The sequence below is a fragment of the Cydia fagiglandana genome, chromosome 22, assembly GCF_963556715.1.
Source record: "Cydia fagiglandana chromosome 22, ilCydFagi1.1, whole genome shotgun sequence".
NCBI classification, from domain to species: domain Eukaryota; kingdom Metazoa; phylum Arthropoda; class Insecta; order Lepidoptera; family Tortricidae; genus Cydia; species Cydia fagiglandana.
The window spans coordinates 2,186,968-2,211,901 of record NC_085953.1 but is presented as its reverse complement, the minus strand read 5'-3'; the positions used below and the strand labels follow the sequence as shown (position 1 = coordinate 2,211,901).

The 24,934-nt window shown below is 35.7% G+C and overlaps 1 protein-coding gene across 1 annotated transcript; it reads left to right on the top strand.

Moving 5' to 3' along the window:
* Window positions 1-140: 140 nt before the first annotated feature.
* LOC134675579 (ubiquitin-conjugating enzyme E2 H) lies at window positions 141-21,187 on the top strand. The gene is made up of 5 exons (XM_063533880.1): window positions 141-316; window positions 9,074-9,150; window positions 12,031-12,198; window positions 16,084-16,212; window positions 17,825-21,187. Exons 1-5 carry the CDS (start codon window positions 264-266, stop codon window positions 18,004-18,006), a joined length of 609 nt encoding a protein of 202 aa, XP_063389950.1. The 5' UTR covers window positions 141-263; the 3' UTR covers window positions 18,007-21,187.
* Window positions 21,188-24,934: the final 3,747 nt, after the last annotated feature.

The window sequence follows — 24,934 nt, the reverse complement described above, 5'->3', positions numbered from 1 at the left end:
TCAATAGCTTGTCACTGTTTTTGATAGGATGTTTAATTATTTTACCTATTTAAAGTAATTGTAACTATTTTTATTAGGACAACACTAATCTCATTACACATCACCTTCGAAATTTAGTCTATGGTTTGTGTCCATTGTTTTTCTACAATGTTATTTTTCTGACTGCTGCTAGTGGACGAGAAATTTGGTCTGGCGGAGAAGTGAGTGGGTTTGTGCTGGTGTTCGTGTTCGATATTGTGATTTATTAGTAATAGATCACGAAGATGTCGTCACCGAGCGCTGGGAAACGTCGGATGGACACAGATGTCATCAAACTGTATCCTTTCTTTGTTATCGTCATTACTAGCCACCCTACTGCGTTCGAGGGCTTCCATGTAAATAACTGCCTGAAGGGCCATCAGCTGATTGTCACAGCCCCTATTTAAAATCGATATGGTCTGTGTATATATTAATTTATCATGTTTTTATCCTAGTATTCATCGTGTGGAAAGCATTTGGTACATAATTATTAATGTTGATTAGACCTTAAACTATTTATCTGCAAAAGAGCGTGCAGTCTTTGTGTGACTCCGTGGGCCTACGTATCTATATATAACACGTTGATAAACACGTACATTACTACGGTCGCGCGTTCACGGCGCTCTTCCGTGTGTTAGATTGTGATATTGTATTTCGTAATTCGTTAAGTAGGCCACGGTCTTAGTTGCGCATTTTTTTTCTACACTTTGTTACGGTCCTAGGCTCGAACGGATTATGAAGATGGTCAATTCTGTTACACGCAATTAAATGCTAATTGCACATAGTTTATACCTACATGGTACAATGAAATAAATTATGTAGTGGCCTCACCCTTGGCTGTTTGTAACATGCCTTTGTCATCATAATGAGTAATAAAATTGATAAAGTAATAAAAACGTACAAAAAGTCTATGCCTATCTCAGTGTGTTGACCTTGCTGGTATTTAATTACTATGGCTGTGTTATATTTAATTTTATCAAATAAACTGGGGTCAGTGTGAAGTTCATTGTTTCTTTGGTATTTTGCCAAACAAAGAAAATGTATGGTTTAGTAATGATTATAAACAGCTCTGAGTGACACAATATGCTATTATCTTCTAGAATATATAGAATCTGTTGAAATACAATAACCAGACCAGGATTATGCATAATAATAATAATATGTTTATTACAAGTAAACATAGTAGGTATAGGTACTTGATTGTAAATGTTTTGTTGACTAGTAAAATAGTTATTGAGGCTGTCTTGCAGAATACATTATTGAACATAGTAAAATAGTTTCTAAATCAAATTAGTATGCTGTAAAATGAAATACTAAAAATCGGACTCTCTCCCACTTCAGGGTTCCATACTTTTTTATTATTTGTTGTTATAGCAACAACAGAAATACATCATCTGTGAAAATTTCAACTGTCTAGGTATCACGGTTCATGAGATACAGCCTGGTGACAGACATACAGGAAGTCTTAGTAATAGGGTCCCGTTTTTGGTATGGAACCCTAAAAATGAACACGAAATGATCTCTTATATAATAAAATTAATGTGTTAGCTTGTTTTGCTCTAACAAAATGTTCCAGTGATAATAATTAGAGAAAGTGAAACAACGTCTTTTTTTACTCTTTTTAATTTAAGTTATTGGCTCTGGTTTTTTTATTTCATTTTGTTGCTAGTCTGTTAATTTGTTTTTTTTTTTTTTTTTTTTATTATGAATGGGCTTACTCATGGCCACAGACTAGCCGAGGCGTAGACGTGGCCTACGATGGAGCGAGCTCGCCCAGAAGGTGCCTGTTCACTCTTGATTTGAAGGTTGCCGGGTTATAAGAACACGGAAATATAGACGCCGGCAAGGAATTCCATTCCTTGGCAGTGCGCATAAGGAAAGTAGAAGCAAAGCGCTTCGTGCGAATTGGTGGAATATCTACCAAGTAAGGATGGAAACCGGCCGTGCGTCTAAAAGTCCGATGGTAGAATGGGGACGGTGGAATAAGCTTGTGTAGCTCTTGGGCACACTCCCCGAAGTCACTAATAAAGTAAATAAAAATGAATTCTGGGAATATTTTATGGGTGAATAGAATTAATTTTTAGTTTAGGGTGGCCAGTTATTGGCCAGTGGCCAGTAATTGAAAATTTACCCTATCTAAGCTTATTTTTTGAACAGTCAGTCTTTTTAGGGTTCTGTAGCCAAATGGCAAAAAACGGAACCCTTATAGATTCGTCATATCTGTCTGTCTGTCTGTCTGTCCGTCTGTATGTCACAGCCACTTTTTCCGAAACTATAAGAACTATACTGTTGAAACTTGGTAAGTAGATGTATTCTGTGAACCGCATTAAGATTTTCACACAAAAATAGAAAAAAAAAAACAATAAATTTTGGGGGCCCCCATACTTAGAACTGAAACTTAAAATTTTTCATCAAACCCATATGTGTGGGGTATCTATGGATAGGTCTTCAAAAAGGATATTGAGGTTTCTAATAGGGTCATTCCATAATAAACGCTACCAAGGGTTCAAAAATGAAAATTGGTTTAAGAAGTCAACACTAACCTATTTCCATAGAAAACATACCAAACCTTCATGTCAGAAGAAATACCCGAAAAAAAAACATTTTATACATGTTTTCCATGTACTTGATCGCGACGTTTAAATGATAGGCGTAAAACTAAATTTATACAGCGATATTGGCAAGACTAATTTAATAGAAAATAACTGTAAACTGTTACAAATTTCTCGCAGTTATTTCAGGTAAAATATCGTAATTTTATAATTTGTCTTTAAAAATATTAAAAAGCATGGATTAATTGGTTTTTAGAAGAGTATTCTAGACTGTGGTCTCAAAGTAACACCCGAAACGAAAAAGAGATAAAAGTATGTGTAACTTTTCCCGTAATTAACTATAGCCAAACATTGTTTTGCCAAAGAAAGGCTATGATGTGAACCTATTCAAATGTGTAATAATTATTGTTTTAGCGTCTGCTTTAGTCGTATGTTTTAAAGTTTGAAGTTGTGTAACACCCGAAACGTGTTGATCGTCCGCCTGTCCGTCCCCGGCTTTTCTTCGTGGTGGTTATTGCTAGAAAGCTGCAATTTGGCATGGATACAAAAATCAATCATGGCAACAAAGTAGTAATACAAAAATTACAAAAAAAAAATTTTTTTAGGGTAGCTCCAGTACAAAATATTTTTTAATTTTTTTCTCCTTTAATCCTGTGGTGTGGAGTGTCGTTGGATAGATCTTTCAAAATGAATAGGTGTCACCATCAACCATTTTTTGATCAAGTGAATATTTACGAAAAAAATCGCATCGAAAAAAAAAATTATGATATCTTCGAGAAACAGTTTTTATTGTTAAGATTAATGTATTTAATACTAATTCAGTATTTATTACTTATGATTTTAATAGAATTTATTAAAAAGACACTAATTTCAATAAAATGAGCCATAATTTCATATAAATATGTCTTAATTTCGTACTCGTAACACCCGAAACGAACCATGAGTAACACCCGAAACAGGTAATTTATTTTATTAAAATTAAACAAAATGTGATACTAAGTGTTACTTCAGTGTTTCAGTAGACTATACTAACTATTATTACTTGACATAAATAAAACTGGAGCTTACTTGACAAAATTCGCTAAAATATGCATTTTGGTACTGATGGTCAGAAGGTATAGGCCAATTCGCGTAACGCCCGAAACAGCTACTTTTTAGTGATTCTCTCGTTATTGGTCTTATACTTTAATTATGTGTGTACAGGAAAAGAAAATATTATCAAAGTAGTAGATGAATCAATAGTTATAACCTCCTAGTTCCTGTTACAATATCGAATAAAACCTTATTTTATGAGTTCAAGTGTAACACCCGAAACGATGGAATGACCCAATATCATTTTTTTCTAAACTGAATAGTTTGCGCGAGAGACACTTCCAAAGTGGTAAAATGTGTCCCCCCCCCCCTGTAACTTCTAAAATAAGAGAACGATAAAACTAAAAAAATATTTGATATATGTACATTACCATGCAAACTTCCACCGAAAATTGGTTTGAACGAGATCTAATAAGTAGTTTTGTTTAATCGTCATAAATCTTAAACCGCAATTTTATTATGTTACTTGCTGCTACGGAACCCTTCATGGGTGAGTCCGACTCGCACTTGGCCGCTTATTTTTTAATCATAGGTACTGTTTTAAATTTAAATGACTCCTATTTTTGACATTGAAGCAAAATCATAATGAGCTCGCCAAATCATTACTTGCCGCATTAATAATCATTACAGGTAATGAATCAATTATTTTCTACCTTTTGTTTCATTGTTTTATTTTGTTTTTACTAATTAAGCAACAAGTCAATCTCACCCTGGATACTGAGTATTATTTTAAAGTTATGTTAATATGTCTATCACTGTGCCACACCTTGTATTGCACATAGATATTTTTACTTAATTTTATGACCTTCATACGCGCTAGCTGTTTTCAGACACAATTTCTGCTGGATTATTCTATCACTGAAAAGTCTTTTATACATTATTGAGCCCAAAGTTCTTTTTAAACTAAATATTGTATACACACCTACGCATTATGCCCAAAAATTCATTTAAGTATGTCAAATATGCCTTACGTACAAACGTACATCATCATCATTCTCTTGCCCTTGTCCCATTCACTTGGGGTCGGCGCAGCATGTCTTTCTCTTCCACACCTCTCTATCACCCGTCATCTCATCATTCACTTGCGTTCGTTTCCTATCATCTCTCACGCAGTCCATCCACCTTTTCCTCGGTTTTCCTTTCCTCGTATTTCCCTCCACATTCATTCGTAATACCTTTCTCGTCACATGACTTTCATCCCTCCTCATCACATGCCCGTACCACTCTAGGCGATTTGCCCTTACTTTTTCTGTTATGGGTGCAACTTTCAGGCTTCCTCTTATTTACTCATTCCTTATCCAATCCATTCTCGTCACGCCACACATCCATCTCAACATTCAACTACACTATACTTTCATACATATTTCGGAAAATTACTGATGCTTTTTGTTCATTCTTTTAAGTACTTCCACATTCGCAACTCTATCGGTCCAGGTTAAAAAAAATATATGTTTATTATTTATCATCATGCAAAAAATTATTAATATGTCATTTCCGCCATCATTCATACAAAGAGCGTCTGAACGATCGCAAATCAGAGCCAACAACCCAGACGTATCGATTTTCAACATTACCTTGTTCACGTGCAGCTAATGCACGGACAATCAATATGCATTATTTAATATTACCTACTAGCTAAACTTCAGTGAGACACAGACATATTAAATACATGGTGTGTCTGACCATGGGGCTTTAAATCCAGGGCTTGATTTTACTCGCTAAACTGAGCTACTTTTACTATGGGACCAACCCTAAAATCGGAGAAAAAAATTTGGCTTTTCCATCAGTCAAAATGTATGAAAAAGTAAAAAAAAATTCGGGATTTCGGGGTTGGTGCCATAGTAAAAGTAGCTCAGTTTAGCGAGTAGAATCGAGCCCTGGATTTAAAGCCCCATGGTCAGACACACACTGTATATTAAGCACGGGTCACTCACGTAGAGTTTTTCTACTTAAAATACGTGAGTGACCCGTTCTTAATATATTTAATATACCTACTAGCTTCTGCCCGCGACTTCGCGTGGAATGATTATGATGATTGATATTTAAAAACGACTTTCCCGGGCCTCGAACTTACCTCCTAATACCAAATTTCGTCTAAATCGGCTCAGCGGTTTAAACGTTAAGAGGTAACAGAGCGGCTACCGCGAAAACCGAAATACGCAAATTGCTTGGGGATCTTTCTCTTTTACTCCAATGAAGGCGTAATTAGAGTGACAGAGAAAAATGCCCGCAATTTGCGAACTTCGATTTTTTTTTTTTTTCTAGCCTACTTGGTGTCCCACTGCAGGGCAAAGGCCTCCCCTCGTTCTTTCCACTCGACCCTGTCATCGGCATTTTCCCACCATTTGGGGTAGAATGTGTCCAAGTCGTCCCGCCATCTCCTTTTCGGTCTGCCTAAACTCCGGCCTGCACCGTCTACTGTATTCCGTGGGTCCCACTCAGTAACCATTTTGGCCCACCTTTCTGGGTGCATGCGGCAGACATGTCCGGCCCAGTCCCACTTAAGCTTAGCGGTCTTGACGCCTACATCTACAACTCTAGTTCTGGAGCGTAGTTCCGTGTTTCTGATCCGATCAGTTCTGCGAACACCTAATATACTACGCTCCATCGCACGCTGGCAAACCTTGAGTTTAGACTTTAGAGCCTCAGTTAATGACCAAGTTTGTGCACCGTAGGTTAGAATGGGCAGGATGCACATGTCAAGGAGTTTGCGCTTGAGACACAAGGGAAGGTCGCCCTTCATTAGCGCTTTCATGGACCAGAAGCTCTTCCAGGCGTTCTCGATACGTCTATCGACTTCGATTATCGCGGTTATAGCCCAGACGGACAGATTTACTTTCGCATTCATAATATTTCGCACGGAGCCTTGGACGGACAGACATCACAGACTGACAGACGGACACGGCGAAACTATAAGGGTTCTTAGTTAACTACGGAACCCTAAAAAGTAGGACCATGACAATTAAATTATTCTGGATCATCTTGCACAGTTGCAACCAGATATTTCGGATCGGTTAAAGTGCTTACGGCTCGGCCACGACATTGAGCGACTTACGATAACCATCGTTTGGGGCGAGGCACAGCGATCGGACCTTTAATTTGATGGTTGTCGCTGCCGCCGTCGCAAGTCGCTCAATGGCCCTAGCCGTTACAAATATCAAAACACGCTCCGCTGGTATTGCCAAGGCGCTCAAGCGTTATTCCCGAATATTCGTGTAGTTCACCTATTTTCTTAATGGCCTAAACGGAAATTACGCAGATTTAAGTATAGCGCGATAAAAAACCACAACGTGAAATTTTGACATAGAGTTCAGTTACTTTTGAGCCAAAGTGATATGTCTGGCCTGATATGGTACGAACCAAACTGTACAGCTGGCCAAAGGCGCTCGTGAGAGATTGCATATCAATATAACTAACGCCTTATAAAACAAAGTTCTCCGCAACGTTTGTATGTTCTCGATAAACTCAAAAACTACTGAACGGTTTTCATGCGGTTCTAACCTATCAATAGAGTGGTTCTGGAGGAAGGTTTAGATGTACAATTTGCTAAGGTTTTGTGTAACCCGTGCGAAGCTGGGGCGGGTGCTTGAGAAAATTCGACCTGTCCCCGTGACTCGGATGGCCGAGTGATCATGGCATCTGCCGCAAATGCAAAGGACACTGGTTTAATCCCAGCCCTGGGCACTGGAGGCCTTGGTCTCTTATTGTTTCGAATCGTATAGTTTCTAATTGAAATAACACAAATCAAAATATTTTCATTGATTTAATTTATTTCCTAGTAGTGATATATCTGGCAACTGTACTTTGACTATCTATCTTGCAATTAGCTTTATCTATCAGACATCAACCCTCAGTTTTCTCACGATGTCACGGAGCTGGCCGCAATCTTATCTTCTGCGATAGTGACGCGAACAACTACCGCTTATCTTATCTTTTCTTAGCCGTATTTTGCCATAGCGAACGCCTAGGGGCTATACTCTGTATCTTTAGGTATTTAAATAAAAGTAAACAAAATCTACCCTCAAATGCCTCCTTAAGCCAGTTGAGGGTAGATGAAAACATTACAAGATCAAATAATGTAGGTTACAGTCAGGTCGTTCAGTAACAGATGCAGGCAATTTTTCTATTTGGTTGGTTAACCAATAAATGTTATAACTACCCGAAAATATACAAAATGTTTATTTACTTTTATTTACTTAAATACCTAAAGATACAGAGTTTACAGGGCAAGTAAGTCGGAATATTAAAGAAACCGGTATACTTTAATAGGGTTATGCCATAATGCACCTCTATGACTAATTTCAAAATTATATCGGGAAATATGTGACGTTATCTATGAAAAGGGACCTTATTGTCGATGGCGCTTATGCCGCACAGCGTCGCGCGGCATTGTATTTATATCGGAGCATCGTTAATAATGGCGTAAGCGCCATCGACAATAAAGTTCCTTTTCATAGATAATGCCCCATATGCTTTTGTTACATTCTTATGAATCTTATGATTCATTTTTCATTAGTCACTCATTGAACTCTTTTTACAGTGACGTCACTCAAAAGCGGCTACTTAACGTAAACTGGTGATTTGTATGCAATCTTTGCATCCGAGAAAATGGTTTAGCCGTTTTCTGAGTTCATTTTTAATAAACTTTTATTTTGCTTGCCTCCTTGCCCTGTTAGTAATTATGTTAAATACTAACATACCTAATGTTAGTTGGGGTAAAATCTTGGACATTAAATTAGAACTATTCCTAATACTCGATAATCTCGATCTGAAACACCAATGACATTGCACTATGCAGTAGGTATTATTGATGACTTGCTGATCTGTGCCCTGTTTATCAAAAGCTTGTAACTTGTAATACAAGTGGAAGTCCCTTTCTAATAAAACCTGTCAAAAAGGTCCCTGTCATAAACAGGGCACTGATGATGGAGACCCAAAGTGGCGATATGAACTAGGTGACAAAACAAGTAAAATGATGTGACCTTTGTTGAGTTTGGGTTACTTCTTTGATATTAGTTATAGACTATATTTCATGCATTTTTTTACACTTTCATTGTTTTTATAATTTAATATATTTAATTGCATGTCGCGTGTGCAGAAAAGGCCTCCCCCAGTTTTTTCCCATTACTTCCTATTCTGTGCTGTTCTCCACCAGTATCTGTGTTTCTTAGCTCATCTCCATCTTGTATTCGTTTATTTTTGTTTTCTTTATTAGTATTATTAGTAAAAGTGAAATACGTCCTTGCACAAATCAAATTACAGGGAAAAGAGAATGAATATATCAATCAAAATATCTATTTGCATTAATAAGGGTACAAAACAGGTGGTATACAAAGTTTTCATTCTCATTCCTTGTTTTACCATAATTAATTAATTAATTTATAATTAATTCCCTTGACTAATGGTGTCAGCATTGAAAGCAAGCACGAGGTGACCATATTGGGCGGGCTCAACGAGTTCTGCGTGAAATTCTTCGGACCCCCAGGAAGTGAGTATCCATCCATATCCTATAATTATGTGACCCATGTAGGGTAATTCGTCAGTAACTGACCATTTTCTATTCACCTATTCCTAAACAAAACTCATTTTAGTAACTATAAGGTGGCTAGTTATTGAAGGCTGGCCAGTTATTGAAACCATATACTAAAATGAATTATGTTTATAGGTGAACAGAATTCATTTTTACTTTAGGGTGGCCAGTTATTGGCTGGTGGCCAGTTACTGGCGAATTACCAGTCATCATTAACCAACGAACTGAAGTCTTGACTTTGGCAAGTTTGGTATAAAAAGCCGAAGTTTTGATTTCTGCAGGTATCGGCACAAAAAAAACATGTTTCGGCAAAATATCCTGTTTCATTCTGACCACATAAAGTGACCAACTATAACGGATCTTAGATGATCGCTTTCCCATTTAATCTATGAAGAATATATAAGCAAAGTCGTAAAATCAAAACTTAAAGATTTTTCGGAAATATTGTTGTACGGATGTGGTGCATAATTATTTTCCGTCGTATTTTCACGGAAACGTACGAACGTGTCTTGCTATTTTAGTCAGTCTCGGTACAAAAAGTACTGATGTTGATTGAAGTAGCGTGACAGTTACGAACGTTTCCGAAAAAAATACGATGGAAAACAACTATGCACTACTTACATCTGTACGTCTTGTAAAACCTTTAAGCTCTTGGTGTTGGAACTAAATTAATAAATAATTACAAACGCCTAAATCAAAGTAATGTAGCCTAGGAAGCAAAACTTTCCGGTAATAAAAAATTATAAAAATACACACAAACAACTTTTTTCGTTTGTGACGCCCTTTCCGCACCACTGACCGGCGATTCATTGATGCGGAAACAATCCATTCAGGGTTTTAAATGTAACAAATAATCTAAAGATAACTCAATTATCATTTCACACAAATATTGTGCGATCACGCGATTAGTCAGATTGTTTTGGTATAGTATTTGCTGTATTTGATTACTTAATTATAATATAATAACAAAGAAAATTTGAAATAATGGCGGATTGTCAAAGTAAATTATGTAAATAGTCACAGTGAATTTACTGCCATCTTTCGACAGATGATTAAAACTTTTAGAACGCCATTTGACTTTGATTTGATTTCTTTTACATATATGTGTTAAATATCAAAAAATCAAATGGCGTTCTAAAAATTTCAACATACTTATATCGAAAGTTGGCAGTGGATTCACTGTAACTACATAACTTTGACAATAAATCTCTATACACTATTTCTCTTTGATAATAATTTTTAATAGTACATAGTTATTTAACTACACAACTTACTTGAGACTCGATATGTATTAAATAAATTGAGCGTGAGTGACCCATTTTAAATATATCAACGCGGGTCACTCACGATTTATTAGAATCGACTTGCGTTATGTGAGTGCCCTGTTTGAATACGTATTTATAAAACGTGTTATTTTAAGGATCTTTTGGTGTTTACATCGCGAAGCGTCTCATTTGTATTGGAGTGTCGTTAACAGTATTTACGCTTATAATCGGCAACGACCTTGAATTAGAATAATAATAAACACCTTCGTCCTAAGGTCTGAATTTTATACGAAAACATTTTGTACACGGAAACATTATTTGAATTGAATATTAAAAAAAACCTTTCGAGAATTCTTGCGAAACTTTTAATTTTCAAGTAAATTAAATCTATGATTCTGTTAGACACATACTTCGTTTTTTTAGCATTTAGAAATTAGGTAAACAATCTTTTAATTTAAAAACACATTTTAAAAATTAGTTACGGCAAATATGTAACAATTATGAATCTAATACGATCATTTACATATATTCTTCTGCTTTCATAAGTAATAGTTATTGATTTTTAAAAAGCGTTTTTCAATTAAAAGACATGCCAAGATCGCTTACCTTCTTTCAAGTTCTTTCTAATGCTAAAAAAAATGAACTATATGTACCTATCACTTCATTACATTTTGTTAATTACAAATGTAAAACAACAACAAAAAGTTCCAATAAGTCTCAAACAAAATCGCGTGGTGATCAATTATCATTTTGGTAAACATTTGTAGAACCAAACACATAACAAGGCAAAGTAGCAGGACTTCCCAGTTTTCACTTCTCAGTTTTGACGTTAAATAAATGTTAGACGATTACTTAACCAGGAGAAAGGAAGAATGTCGCTTAAAATTTAGTCGGTGCGATATTACGTTACACGCAATGGTCTAAAAGAATGCGAATTGGCATACCGATGTAACCGCTATATTAATGCCCATCTTTAGTCTTGGTTTCAGTGTCAATACGTTCATAAATCTGTCTTGACACAATGTTTATAAAAAATTTATACATACAGCATTAAATCCTATTGTGTTTCTGTTTTTATGCTAACACCTGAAACTGAACACAAGTGTGTTGCAATGTATTTAACCATTTTGGTTGTCACTATTTATTTAATGCTCACTATACACTCGTCGATTTTATACTTTAAAATGGCTTATAAGGGGTTGTCCTCAGTTACTAACAGTGCAACGCTTTGCGTGTCATTACGAAGTTTTTGCGCCGCTCCCTGAGAACAGACAATAATAAGTAATAATCGCATTCGGCTCTGTTAACTTTGTCGAGCGAGTTGAGTCTTCTTCCTTGCGTTATCCCGGCATTTTTGCCACGGCTCCTAGAAGTCTGGGGTCCGCTTGACAACTAATCCCAAGAATTGGCGTAGGTATTTACAAAAGCCACTGCCATCTGACCTTCCAACCCGGAGAGTAAACTAGGCCTTATCGGGATTAGTCCGGTTTCCTCACCGGGATCACTTTTGAGTATGCCCGAAAAATTGTCAAAAATTCAACTCACATATTATTCTTTCATTTTATGTTTCCAGCTCCATACGAGGGTGGCGTGTGGCGAGTACGCGTACACCTCCCCGACCACTACCCCTTCAAGTCCCCCTCCATCGGATTTATGAACAAGGTCTACCATCCCAACATCGACGAGGTATCGGGCACTGTATGCTTGGACGTTATCAATCAGGCCTGGACCGCGCTTTACGGTAAATACTCCTACATATTAAATATATTAAGCACGGGTCACTCACGTATTTTAAGTCGAAAAACGCTCGACATGTTTCACTCCGTACCGAAAATACGTGAGTGACCCGTTCTTAATATATTTAATATGTCTGTGTGTCTCACGGAAGTTTTGTTATTAAAATACTCCTACGTTACATAGTTTCGCACTTTCAACCACTTTTGCTTTTCTCTATCCTTATTCTGTAAATTTCCTTTCCCTTTCGTCCTTGGTGGTGACGTGGCCCTTTCGGCACGACACCAATCTCTTCACAAAAAAGCAGTCGCTGGTCACTGCGTCGAACAAACTGTGTAACTTTACGTATAAAAAAAACTTTCAACTACTGAAGCAGAGTATATGGCACTGTACATTAGGGTGGGCCGATATTGTATGAAAAAATATTTTTTTGCGTAAATCGTACCTGGGGGGGTCTAAAAAGTTGCTATTTTGTTTAAGCTCTTATATTCAGTTAAAAAAATGTTGATTCGTTATATGATTTAGCCCTCTACAGCTGCTCAAAGTTTTAAATTATTGAAATATTCGACGTCAGTTTCGTGTATGATTATTTATATTTTTTTGTAGTACTAAATAATAAAAACCACATGTATTGTATAAAACATAGTCTAATTATTTATAAATAAGCCATTTTTGTTACAAAATAAATGCATAATGTCGAAAGTTTTAGTGTTGAAAAACTTGAATTTTAACTAAATTAGCAGTTGTATTGTGCCTTATTGTCAAAAGATGGCATTACAGATCTGGATTTCAGTTTGGTCCGAATAAGTCCATCCCGTGCATTTTTTGAAGCCACCGTAATCGATGCTTCCGTTACAAGTTTTATGCACCGTTCTACTGCTTGCGTGTGACAGGGAAACTTAGAGAAAACGACATCTCGAGCTAGCGAGACGTCATCTATCATCTTCTGCAAATCCTCCTCAGACACATGGCTCATAATCGGCGGAGGTGTAACTTGACACTCAGCCCAGATTATCATGTCTATATAATCAGTTGCATTAAAATTGAGCTGAGGCAATTTAAACACTCTGACAGAACCAGTGATTGGCTGTCGTCTTGCTTGTAAAATTTTTCTTAGAGCAAGTTCTCTCACAGATTTTCTCTCATCCGATATCATAGCCACCAGTATGTTTTCAGGGTGAGCAAAAAAAGCATTCCTCTGGATTACTGGATCAATAATAGACCTCACATCGTCACCGAATGATCTAGTTAAACGTATTAAATTAAATACGTGGTGGGCTCCATAAATACACGACGATTTTTTCTTTATTTCAAACCAGACCGGTGCGTACACTTTGACAATGTATTCTGTTAGAATTTTCAATTTATTCGACGGTTTCTCACATCCAATATAATATCGTAATATACGATTTGCTGTGGTAAGCCAACGAGAATGAGCCATCTTTCCAGGTTGTCTATTTGCGAGTTCTGCACTACAAGTTCCCGTCGACACAGCACAACACATTTCGTACAAATACTTTTGGTCCGTACTTAAAGATTTTAGGACATTTTGGTCTATATCAGTAATACCACTAGTAATAGCTGCGTACTTTTTTACACGCAGTTTATCACAGGTTTCTAGAGCTTTTCCTATGGGCCCCGAGTACTCTCTAGGTCCACTTGTGCCTCCATCCAGCTGACAAAATAAGTGTCGTAAAGGCAACTCATTGGCATGGAGTTGGCATACAAGCCACTGTAATGGTTTTTGCAACTTCAACTCAGTTAATCTAATAACTCCTTCTTTCCACCCAGTATTCGTGGCAGTCCCATCACAACCTATACATTTTAATTCATTTAAGTCGATTTCGTGGCTTTGACAGTATTCAACGATTGAATTGCAAATTTCTTTGCCAGTTCCTGTTCGTGGTGTCGTGTGTCCTAAGTATAAAGAGCCTGGTTCACTTATAAGCGATATATGTTCTTCCACAGTAAGTCTACGATAGGAGCGACCATTCGAATTTTCGATAAGCAAGGTTTTGTCCTTCCTGCCGTCAAAATAAATCGCTTCCAATTGATCATGACTCATATTCTCCTGCAAGTTACATCTTTCGTTATTTCGAGCCCGCCATAGTTTGTTTTTATCCACTACTAAGTTTTTGTCGTCGTGAGATATAAGTCCTACGTCTTGCAGCACAGCAGTTGCGATTGCAGCTCCGGATCGATTTGAAATTCCGTACCGATCACACGTCTTCGCCAGTTCTGGCAATCTTAGGGTGTTATAAGGTGTATCAGTCTTCGGCAGTGATATTACAGATGGAGTATCTATGATGGCATTCGAATCAGTATGTGAAGCAAGCGAAGTACGTGCTATTTTTCGGTTGGAGCTTAGACCTGGTTGAGAGTTATAAAAATCCATCATACGGTTCTGCAACTTTTGCTGTCTTTCAATTTTTGAGCAATTTTTTTGAGTCTGAATTTTGTCTACACCAGCTATAATCATTTGTCTGTGAGATCGTTGATCTAGTAGAAATTTTTGTTCGATGACTGGTACTTTATTTTGTTTAGCACAGGAACAATAATCGGTCCTCAGTACAATCGTGCACTTGCAAGCTGCAATGTCGAAAAGTTGCGTTAAACAGCCGTTTTTAAAGCTCGTCAACTTATCCCTATAGTTGTCGTTTATTTTACTTTTAGGGTACCGTATTACCTTTAAGTATTCGTCGTAATACTTTTTTAACAACTCCTTTATTCTCTTGGGACTTACAGTAGGAATAGAAGCGGAAGCCCAGATCTTCTCGATGTCGCAGCTCACACAAGCAAAAACATGGGTTATTGACGGTTGTTTTCCGGAATTAAGATCTTGCATACGGTGTCTTACGATAAGTATATACTTAATAGTGTCTGATATCGTCGGTAAAAGTTTCACGTTAAGATCTGAAGGTGGTCCAAACAAAGGGCAAGTAACTTCACTTCGTGTTTTGACGGTAGATTACTTAGCACTCATATTTATGAACAAAACAGGAAAAAACTGAATTATTATAGGGTTTTCTAAATGTTTAATAAGATTTTCACTTGGTTTTATTTATTTTTACTTAAAAACTATTAATGAGTTATGAAAACAACTATTTGACAAATTTATGAACAAATTGGCGGGTAACGCGAAAATTGAGTTGACAGTTTTGACGCAAGAAAGCTTACTTTTGTCTATGATTTAAAAAAAAGACCATTGTAATGTACGTTCCGACACTCGCAATGAATGAATAAACTATAAAATTAAATAAAAAAGCTTTCGGACACATTTTAGATACAAAAATAAAAACGTCGAAAAATATATAATTTAGAAATATTGAAGCCATGGTAGAGGGCTAAAAGTTATATAGGTTTTTATTTTGATTATTTTTCTGATGCTAAACAGACCAAAACGCAACTTTTTAAACGTACCCAGCATTAAAAATATTATTTTTACAAAATCGACCCACCCTACTGTACATAATACTCATGGTTTATCATCCTAACAAGGACGAGGTATAAAGCACTGTGTGTCTCCACTTTTGACGTTATCAACCAAGCCTAGATCGCGCTATGGTGAATACTCCTTGAATATGTTGTTTTCGCACTTTAAAACACTGAAGCAGAGTATATATTATGGCATCATGTGAAGACTTTCAAACCAATTTTACCATTAAACTTTTACTCAACCTAATATACTGCCCATTACAACCACGTCATGTCCTTGATTCCAGGTCACGTTCTATTCTACTAATCAACCTGTTAACGATTGACCTTTGTCGACCCTGATGGAATATGATACTGTTGACACTATAATCCCCATGACTCGACGCGGAAGGCATTGGATTGTCATATCCGTATGCAAAATATGTTTTAAACCGACAACAAATCCTTTATGTTTCAGATCTGTCGAACATATTCGAGTCGTTCCTACCACAGCTGCTGACGTACCCCAACCCCATAGACCCCCTGAACGGAGACGCTGCCGCTATGTACCTGCACAAGCCTGAAGAGTATAAGAAGAAAGTTTCAGGTCGGTATTATATTTGAAATACTTAGGGCCACTTGAACCATCTCATTTAACCCGGGGTTAAGCGGTTAAATCGTTAACCCAGTGTCATATTGTACTGGTAACCATGGTAACTCCGGGTTTAACCGGTTAACCCCGGGTTAGTGGAATGGTGCAAGTGGCACTTATGTATGTTGTCTTTTTCTTACGGATTTGAGATTTGGGCCCATAACCCCTCAACTCCCAGGCCCAGCCAAATTAGCCGGCAAAGAGACCTTGAAGTTTATCATTTTGTATTGAATTTTAAACTATTTGCTGACCATCGGTGATGTCTCTTCGATGAGAAATGTGGCTTTCCAACAGAGAAGGGTCCTTATGCTTCATGTGCAGGCAACATTGTCTAGAGAGTCTCGTGTTTTCTAATGTGTTTTGGTGAGAATATTTTTAACCATTGACGTAAACAGTAAACAGGTGTTATTTATATACTCCTTAGTTCATTACACCTATTATTTATAGCTAAGAAGCCAAAACATTACAAATGGTAATCTAAACTAAACATGAACATTAAATATAAATATGTATTATATAGGTACATTATGACTCAGTCAAGATGTTGGAATAATTTATTCATTCAGCCTTTAAACATTGAGGAGTTCCCTCAATTCCTCATGGATCCCTTAATCAGAATAGAACGGAATTAAAATGGGACCAATTTGGAGGTAACTCCTTTCAAACAAAAAAAGAATTACTCAAATTGGACTATGTAGGAGTAATCGGTGAACGTACATAGAAAAAAAATAGCCACAATCGAATACAGAACCTCCTCCTTCTATGAAAAGGAAGTCGGTTAATAAAATACGATTAATGTGTGTACGTATTCCTTTCCATTGTTTGTCTGTGATTTTAATTTTTTTTTGTTTGTAAAGGCAATTGAGAGAGTTTTTAGACATTTGGCGAATTGGTTAAGCATGCTACAATTTCATTTTAAGGAATCTAAAAATTACAGGGTTGAAGTTCCAAAATGAGACCAAACGAATGGTGCTCGGGTCGGTTGTAACAGACCTCAACTTAACTACGTCTCAAATTAAATCAATTTTAACACCTTCGCTGCGGCAATTAGTGTAACTCGTAATTAACCATACTTTGCATGGGCTCTTTCGACCCCCAACCGCAGTGAATGACGTAGACGTATAGTCGTTCATGTAATTGACGGATTGAAGTTCTAAAGTAAGAATGTTGCGAATATCCGCATTATTTTCAAAATCCGCATCCGTATAAAATTGATTGGATCTTAATGCGGATGCGGATATCCAACAAGTCGATACAGGCACGTATTAGCGGCGGCGTAATTGCTTGGTAATTTCGTCATTACCTAATATAACGAAATCGTCTGGAACTAGATCCAGAAAAGACGGCCAAGTTACTATTTATTAAATATAACGCACCTATAAATTCTTGCTCAAATACTAAAAGTTTCGTTTTTTTTATAAAATCTACTAAAATGTAATATTTGAATTTTTTTAAGTATGTATCTTGACATCCGCATCCGCGAATGTGAGCCTATAAATATCCAGCCAAAAAATCTGCATCCGCAACATCCCTGTTCTAAAGTAAAATAAACTAAATTTCTCCCCAGATTACGTGAGAAGATTCGCCACAGAAGAGGCTCTGCTCGAGAAAGACGCTATCACCGGCATGGGCGGCGCGCCGGCGTCCTCCTCCGCCAAGGCCAACGGCGCCGCCAACAACAACGCGTCCGACACCGAGAGCTCCATGAGCGACTTCAGCGACGACGAGGCGCACGGCATGGAGTTATAACGCACGCCCGCGCCGCACTCGCTCACTGCCGCCGTGCCTGTCGGCTGCCGTTAGGTTTTACAATTTAGAACTGACGGAACGTTGGGGGTTTCGATATTGTACACGGTTAAGGGAGTTCGTCTGCAATTTTAATTGATTTATTTATACCTATATGCGGTTCGATAGTAAAAAGTAGAAATAAAATAAAAAATAAGAGCACCGCGAACAGTTTTGTGCGGTGCTCTAATAACTAAAATATTCTACACGACGATATTCGTCAAATATATGTCGAATAAACGAATATTGTTAAATTTAAATGGTTGTAAACGACCAAGGTAGACAGTTGAAAGTAATAATATTTGCTCTTTGAGCCATCATATGAATGCAGCTTAATATGTACCTAAAGTAAATTATTTTCTACTATTTATTGTCGGACTGAAAATGTATAAATAATTTTTCGTTAATATGTAGACGAGTCAAAGCCTTAACTATGTACAATAACTTTGAAATTCACCTATAAGTTGTTTGAATTTGGATCGTTGAAACGTTTCGGGAGCTGTTTTGAATTTGGAATCGGTTCGGAAGATCGGCTCTGTTTGAATTTCGAATTTTGCTGTTTTAGCGATGAAAAACGTCAGTACGGGACTATGGTCCAAGGATTTAGAAATCAATAAAGACATGTCAGTACAATGCAATTTGTAACCTAAAAATATTTTAATAACAGAACTTCCGTGAGACACAGACAAATTAAATATATTAAAAACGGGTCACTCACGTATTTTACCTGCGGCCCGCAGTCTGCGCCGTTTTTCGCCTTAAAATACGTGAGTGACCCGTTTTATAATATATTTAATATGCCTAAAAATATTTACAAATTGTATTGAAATGATAACTTTCGGGGACCATAAGTGTCAGCATTTGCTCTCGTGCTGCGTTCTCGTTCGTAAACTGTATTTTAGTCCAACTTATCAATTTATTATTAACGACTAATGCTGTAACTATAATTCTAATAATGGTTGGTAAAATGTTAAATCGCGTGATATATCGATGTCTGTCATGTGGCTTCTCGATTGCAATTATAATTTTGATATAAAAGTCAACAGACCTGAGAGGGATAGACATTTACTGGGAAAGCAATATATTAAATTTTATAATTTTCGTCCTAAAGGCCTAAGACTCAAAGCCACAAAAAATTAAATAACAATATCTTGTGAAATATTCCGTAAATTGAATTCCTAATGGTCTCTTGATTTTAATAGCGTCTTTTTTTGATAACTCATTTATTCCTTATTTTATCAGAGTAATAGAGTCATTGAAAAGAGAAGCTCTAGATCTTGAAAATCAGCAATAAAATGCAAATTTTCTTAAAATAGCGATGATGCCTGCAGATTTGAATCGGTATGTCTTTACTCTGTCGTCGTGTTCGCTACCATAAAATTTGCCAAAAATCATTTGGACTTTAATTACCAATATTATGTTTTTAAATATGCTACTCACATAATAAAAGACCTAAACTTTCAAGCCCATTTTACAATAGCTAATCTTAGATACTATGTTATATCATCGGTTTTATTATCACCTATTAAACCTTACCAATTTGCTGCTCACATAAATATCCTAAATTTAGCGTATTGTAAGCCTTTTGATTAAGGCCGTTACAGCGGGCCTATGATGATCATGATTGTTATACAAAAGTTACAGACGCTTTTGGTAGCAAATACGACACAGAGTGAATTTTTGAATCATCGTCAACCTCAATATGTTGAACCTGATTAAAATATAACATACATATCTGACATCAGGATAATACTTGTACTTTTGTCGTCTATCGTGTGATAGCTCACTCTCGTACTTACAACATTACTAGTTGGAAAGGGACAGACACAAAATAAAATAATCGGTGATAATAAATAAAACAATAGCCCCAACCAAGTACAGAACCTCTTCCTTCTTGGAATTGAAATCAGTTAAAAAGTACAATAATGGTAGACACACTGTTGGACTAAAAATTTATAATAGTCATTTCTTTAAAATTCAGTTTGCATTTGTTGAGGTGACGACGATTCAAAAACTCGAATAAAAGTTGTAAAAGGGTTGTTCAACTTCGTGTTTAAAAGTTATCGGTGTGTTAAGAATTGATTCATAGCTCGGCTTGTCTTTTGTCCTGCTCTTAGGCTAGCGGCAATATGAATAGGGAATAAAGTGTTCACAAGTTTCGGTGTAACTAACTTTAGGGGTGCGGTTATGTAGCGCTGAGTTAGGCACATTTTTAAACAAATTTGTTTTTTATAATGGTCCTAAAATCTATAATAAGTCAACTTTTGCTTATACAAACTCTTTGAGTTAGACCAAGAAAAGTCTGCAACGATTTTGATAGCGTACGCAGTGCAAATGTTACTTTATACATAAGTACGTCATAATTTCATAGAAGTTTGACATTTAAAACAACACTTGCACTGCGTGTGCTATCAAAATAGTTACAGGCTTGGTCTAATTCTATACATAATATTTTAAATGCAAACTTCGCTGAGACTCTGACATATTAAGTACATTTAAAATGAGTCACTCACGCTTTCAAGCATTCAAATTTAAAACGTGAGTGACCCGTGTTAATTTATAATATACCCACATTATATTTTGTTTTATATCTTGCATTAATTCTTAACGTTTGTATTGGCAAGATATTTTAGATAAATATGATTTATCACCTGATTGTTAATGGCAAAAACAACACTATAACGTAAATTGGACCTATTATAAAAAGCTAAATTTGGTTTAAAATCTGCTTGAATTTTTCCGTAGGTGTCTTGTATCAAACATGTAAACGTTAGATTTTAAATGCGTATGATAACATACTCATATTAAAAAAAAACCTTTTAAAACTCAAGTTATAACACGCGTGAGTGAGCGAGGTAGCATTTTGTAAATATCTTAAATTCTGTCCCCATAGCATAAAACAACTTAAATCTAATGAGCCCGTCATGGACTACAGTCATCACTTTATATCTCATAGGTATTTAAATATTTTTTATCGTAGCATTAATTTTTAAACGAACGATGTGTCATGTTTTGTGTTTTTCCCTTGACATAATTTCTACGGCAACATTTGTCTATTGTTTTTGACTCTGTTGTGATTATGAAATGCGAAATCTACATCTGTGATTTATTCTCGATTTTTAAAGTGTCAATTCAGTGGTGAGGGGATTTTCATTCAGTACTTATGTGATCGCTCGTTCTGATAATAGACATATTTGTTTTGTTAGCGCAATTTTTTAGACTTACAACGTCTCCTGATAATTGACAACCGAAACCATCCAACCCAGTAATGGAACATGACTATATGTGCCACAGTACCAATATATAGTTTTTGTTCCCTAAATTGGCAATTAACCTCTTAAATCTGAAAAATATAGCTCGTGCTAAACTAATAAGGGACGAACAGAAAATAAACCTAAAAGATTAATTTTTAGTATGAACTCGGTATTTGACAAAAATAACATTTTTCAGGCTATTATCAGCTATGGGCCTTTTTACAGCACTGTTGCACATTTTAATAGTCTTGTTGGTTTCATAATAAGAGTCAGGATGGTGTTGTAAGATATTTTAACTTTTAACAGTTTGCTTTCACCAAATAGGTAGCATCTCTGTGTGACTTGACAGTTGACAGTAGCTACGCCGGTCCTGCCAAAAGGTTTGGTGTTTTCAGATGTCGTTCTTGGCAAAAACACATCAACAAATAATCATATGGATCATAGATTTTATTATGACATTGTCAATTTTAAACTGAAAGGTATGATATCTGTAATATGCATTTTTGAAGTTATGTTTGATAAGTACTTAAAATAAATCAATACGTCAAAACAAGTTGAATGTTTACTACTAACTTTTTATCTTATTTTAACCCTTAAATTGGCATTGTGCATCACAGTGTACGTTAGTTAGTAAAAATTCCTGTCGTAAACATATCTAATTTCCTAAGCTTTTATTAACAGAAACTACTTAATAATGATGTTATCAATAGTAATTAAATATGTGATATGGCATAAAATTAAAATTAACGTCGCTATCAAAAAATCTGTTCGAAGCGGCGACGCTCGCCAGTACCTCTAATAAGTTTTATTAAATTTTAACAACTTTTCTGTAGGCAAGTTATGATTATTATGTTTTGTGTTTCATAAGAAAGTGGTAAAGTATATGAATAATTGGTCATTTTGTGTGCATAAGGCATAATAATAAAGATAATCACTGGTAAATTGGAATGTACACCACGGTTACCGTTGACAAGTTTGTAAAGATGTACTTACATTCAACTACGGTAACCACCGTGTACGTTGCCAACCTATCTGTACTTAACTTTTGTTTTTAATCTATCGATTTTACGTGTCCTTGTTTATTTAAAATATTTTTAAACAGAATGGTTTCCTTTCTTTGTCTGTAGTATTTAATACTATGTAGATCGCATAAGATTTTAGCTTTAATTCACGTAAAAAATGTATGTTCCGATTATGAATCAGATTCCGATGAGGAACCAACGCGCATTCAAACAATACTATTCTGACGATAGCCCTGATCCACCTTCTATAAATTCTTCTTTGGAGCGATTAAATTTGCTAGACAGCTTGTCGGACGAGGATGATGTCGATAAATATAATCAAGCACGATTTAATTCCGAAAGCACGTTGATTCTCTTTCGAGCGTATTAGAGTTCTGTAATCTCCATCTACAGTTATTTATGGTGCTTTGCCTACACTACACTTCAACACTCATCGCCATTAACTACATACTAGGGCAACAAGAGGTTCATATAAACACGTGAAATGTACCAGCCTGAAAAAAAAACAGAATTAGATACTGCTTTAGGTTACTTTTAGAACTTCCGGATTGAGCTAACTATTCGAAGGACATTGTAAAGCGACGAAGATTGGTAACCGATGAAATGAAAGTTGAGAAACTGTGCCATAAGAAAAAAAATACAAAAGGCTCTGAAATAGCGTCCTAGAGTTACAGACAGTCTTTGGTTTAACAACATGGGGCATTTTCCTGAGAGTGGACCGTAAAATGTACACTACTACAGGGATAGACAAAATTTTATAGCGTCAAATGCAACATGTTCCTTTGTTTAATTGTCGGAGAAACAAAAACACTAAATTGCTTTTAACAATTTCACACTAAATTATGTTTTTTCATAATAATTTACATTAATTTTTATATAATATTTTACTGGCTTCTTGGCAGCGGTAACCAGCGTGTACATAGAACAATGTTACTTTTCTTGTTATAAAATTGGCAACGTGCATGGTGATGTACATAGATTTTCTGAAAAACCGATAATACTGGATTTTTTCAAACATTTTTCTGTAGACCCCCAGACGGTATTAAATAAAGGTATGCTACTATATCACTTGTTTTTACAAATTTTTACTCTTGCCAATTTAAGGGTTAATATGTTGAGTTGATAGTAAAAGAGTTTTTATGTTTTTTTTTTGTAAAATGTATAAGATCAATGCAGGTTTTTGCCCAAATATAAAGAAGGACATCTGTAAACTAAGTAACATTACAAAACAGATCTCTAATATGACATGTTGCGAACTATAAGTGTTGCAATCGTCGGTAAAAATAAGTTTAGTATAGACGAAGTTCACTGGTAGGAACTGTCGGTATTCTGAATAATATTGTCTAATTTTCATTTCAATTTTTTTTTTGTCAAAAAATGGCGTTAATATGTTTTTTACAATATTATAGGGAATTTATTTCTATTATAAGATTATAACACATGATTATGACGTTATACATTTTCCGTTATAAGTCCAATAAAACTATTTTGTCAGTTTTGACATATTAAGTTTACTAATATGTATCTAGCTTTGTGTGGATATTTGTGTTTCTCCAATTACCGGATCTATAAATATATATATTCATTAAAAATACAAACATTATTGTTCTAATATTAGTTCGATAGTTCCTACCGGTAAGCGCTTTAGATATAACACGAAGAATATATGAATATTATAGATATAGACATATTGTATCTTTGAAATGATAACTCAAGCCATAATAATATATTTTGGTATAAGGAGATAACAGAAAATTTCTCGTTTTTATTGTGAAAGTTGGGTTGGCAGTATTGTTTTGGTATTTAATACATATTATTGAGCTTGTGCCAGACCCGGTTTTTGATTGCACGTTAAGCTATAGTTATACAATCAATATGCGGATTTGAGAAGATTTTTGGGCGCATAAATATTATGTTAAATTTCTCTGCTTAGCGGTGATTTTTGCAAAATTGCTACATGGTAAAAAAAGTTAAAATATCACTGGCGCATACCAAAAAACTTCTCAAGGCAAGTTATTTTGACGTGATCTAATTACAAAGGAACTTAAAGTCTGCATATTAATTATTTATATTATATATGTCTTTTAGGCCAAGCAATAAGAAGTTATAGAGGGAAAAGCTAGGAACACAATTTTTGACTCCGTAACTTTGTTTGGACTAGTTAGGAGGTGAACATATTAAAAGTCCCCGGCCGTAGCTCCGGTGCTGGGGGGTAGAGGGGGAAAGAAGGTCTCATTTTTCGGTTTTTCACTTATATCTTGGAAACTTTGCGTCTTAGCGACATGACTACTAAGACACACCAAAAGATGATAAAATTTGTTACAAGTTTTATTCAGTCAAGTTTTTCGATATCTTGAATAGTTTTTGAGATATCCGCTCTTGAAAGTTTAATATCACATTGACACTATTGCGAAGTAAAACCAAAATTTTAAAAAATATTGGGGGAAGAGGGATTAAAAAAAAAATATTTTTTTAAATTTTGGTTTTACTTCGCAATAGTGTCAATGTGATACCATAAATGAATTCAGCACCCCGATTTATACGAAAATGATACCAAACATGGCCTAACAGCTTCACTGATGTAGATATCAAGATAAAATTAAAATCCCTAAATAA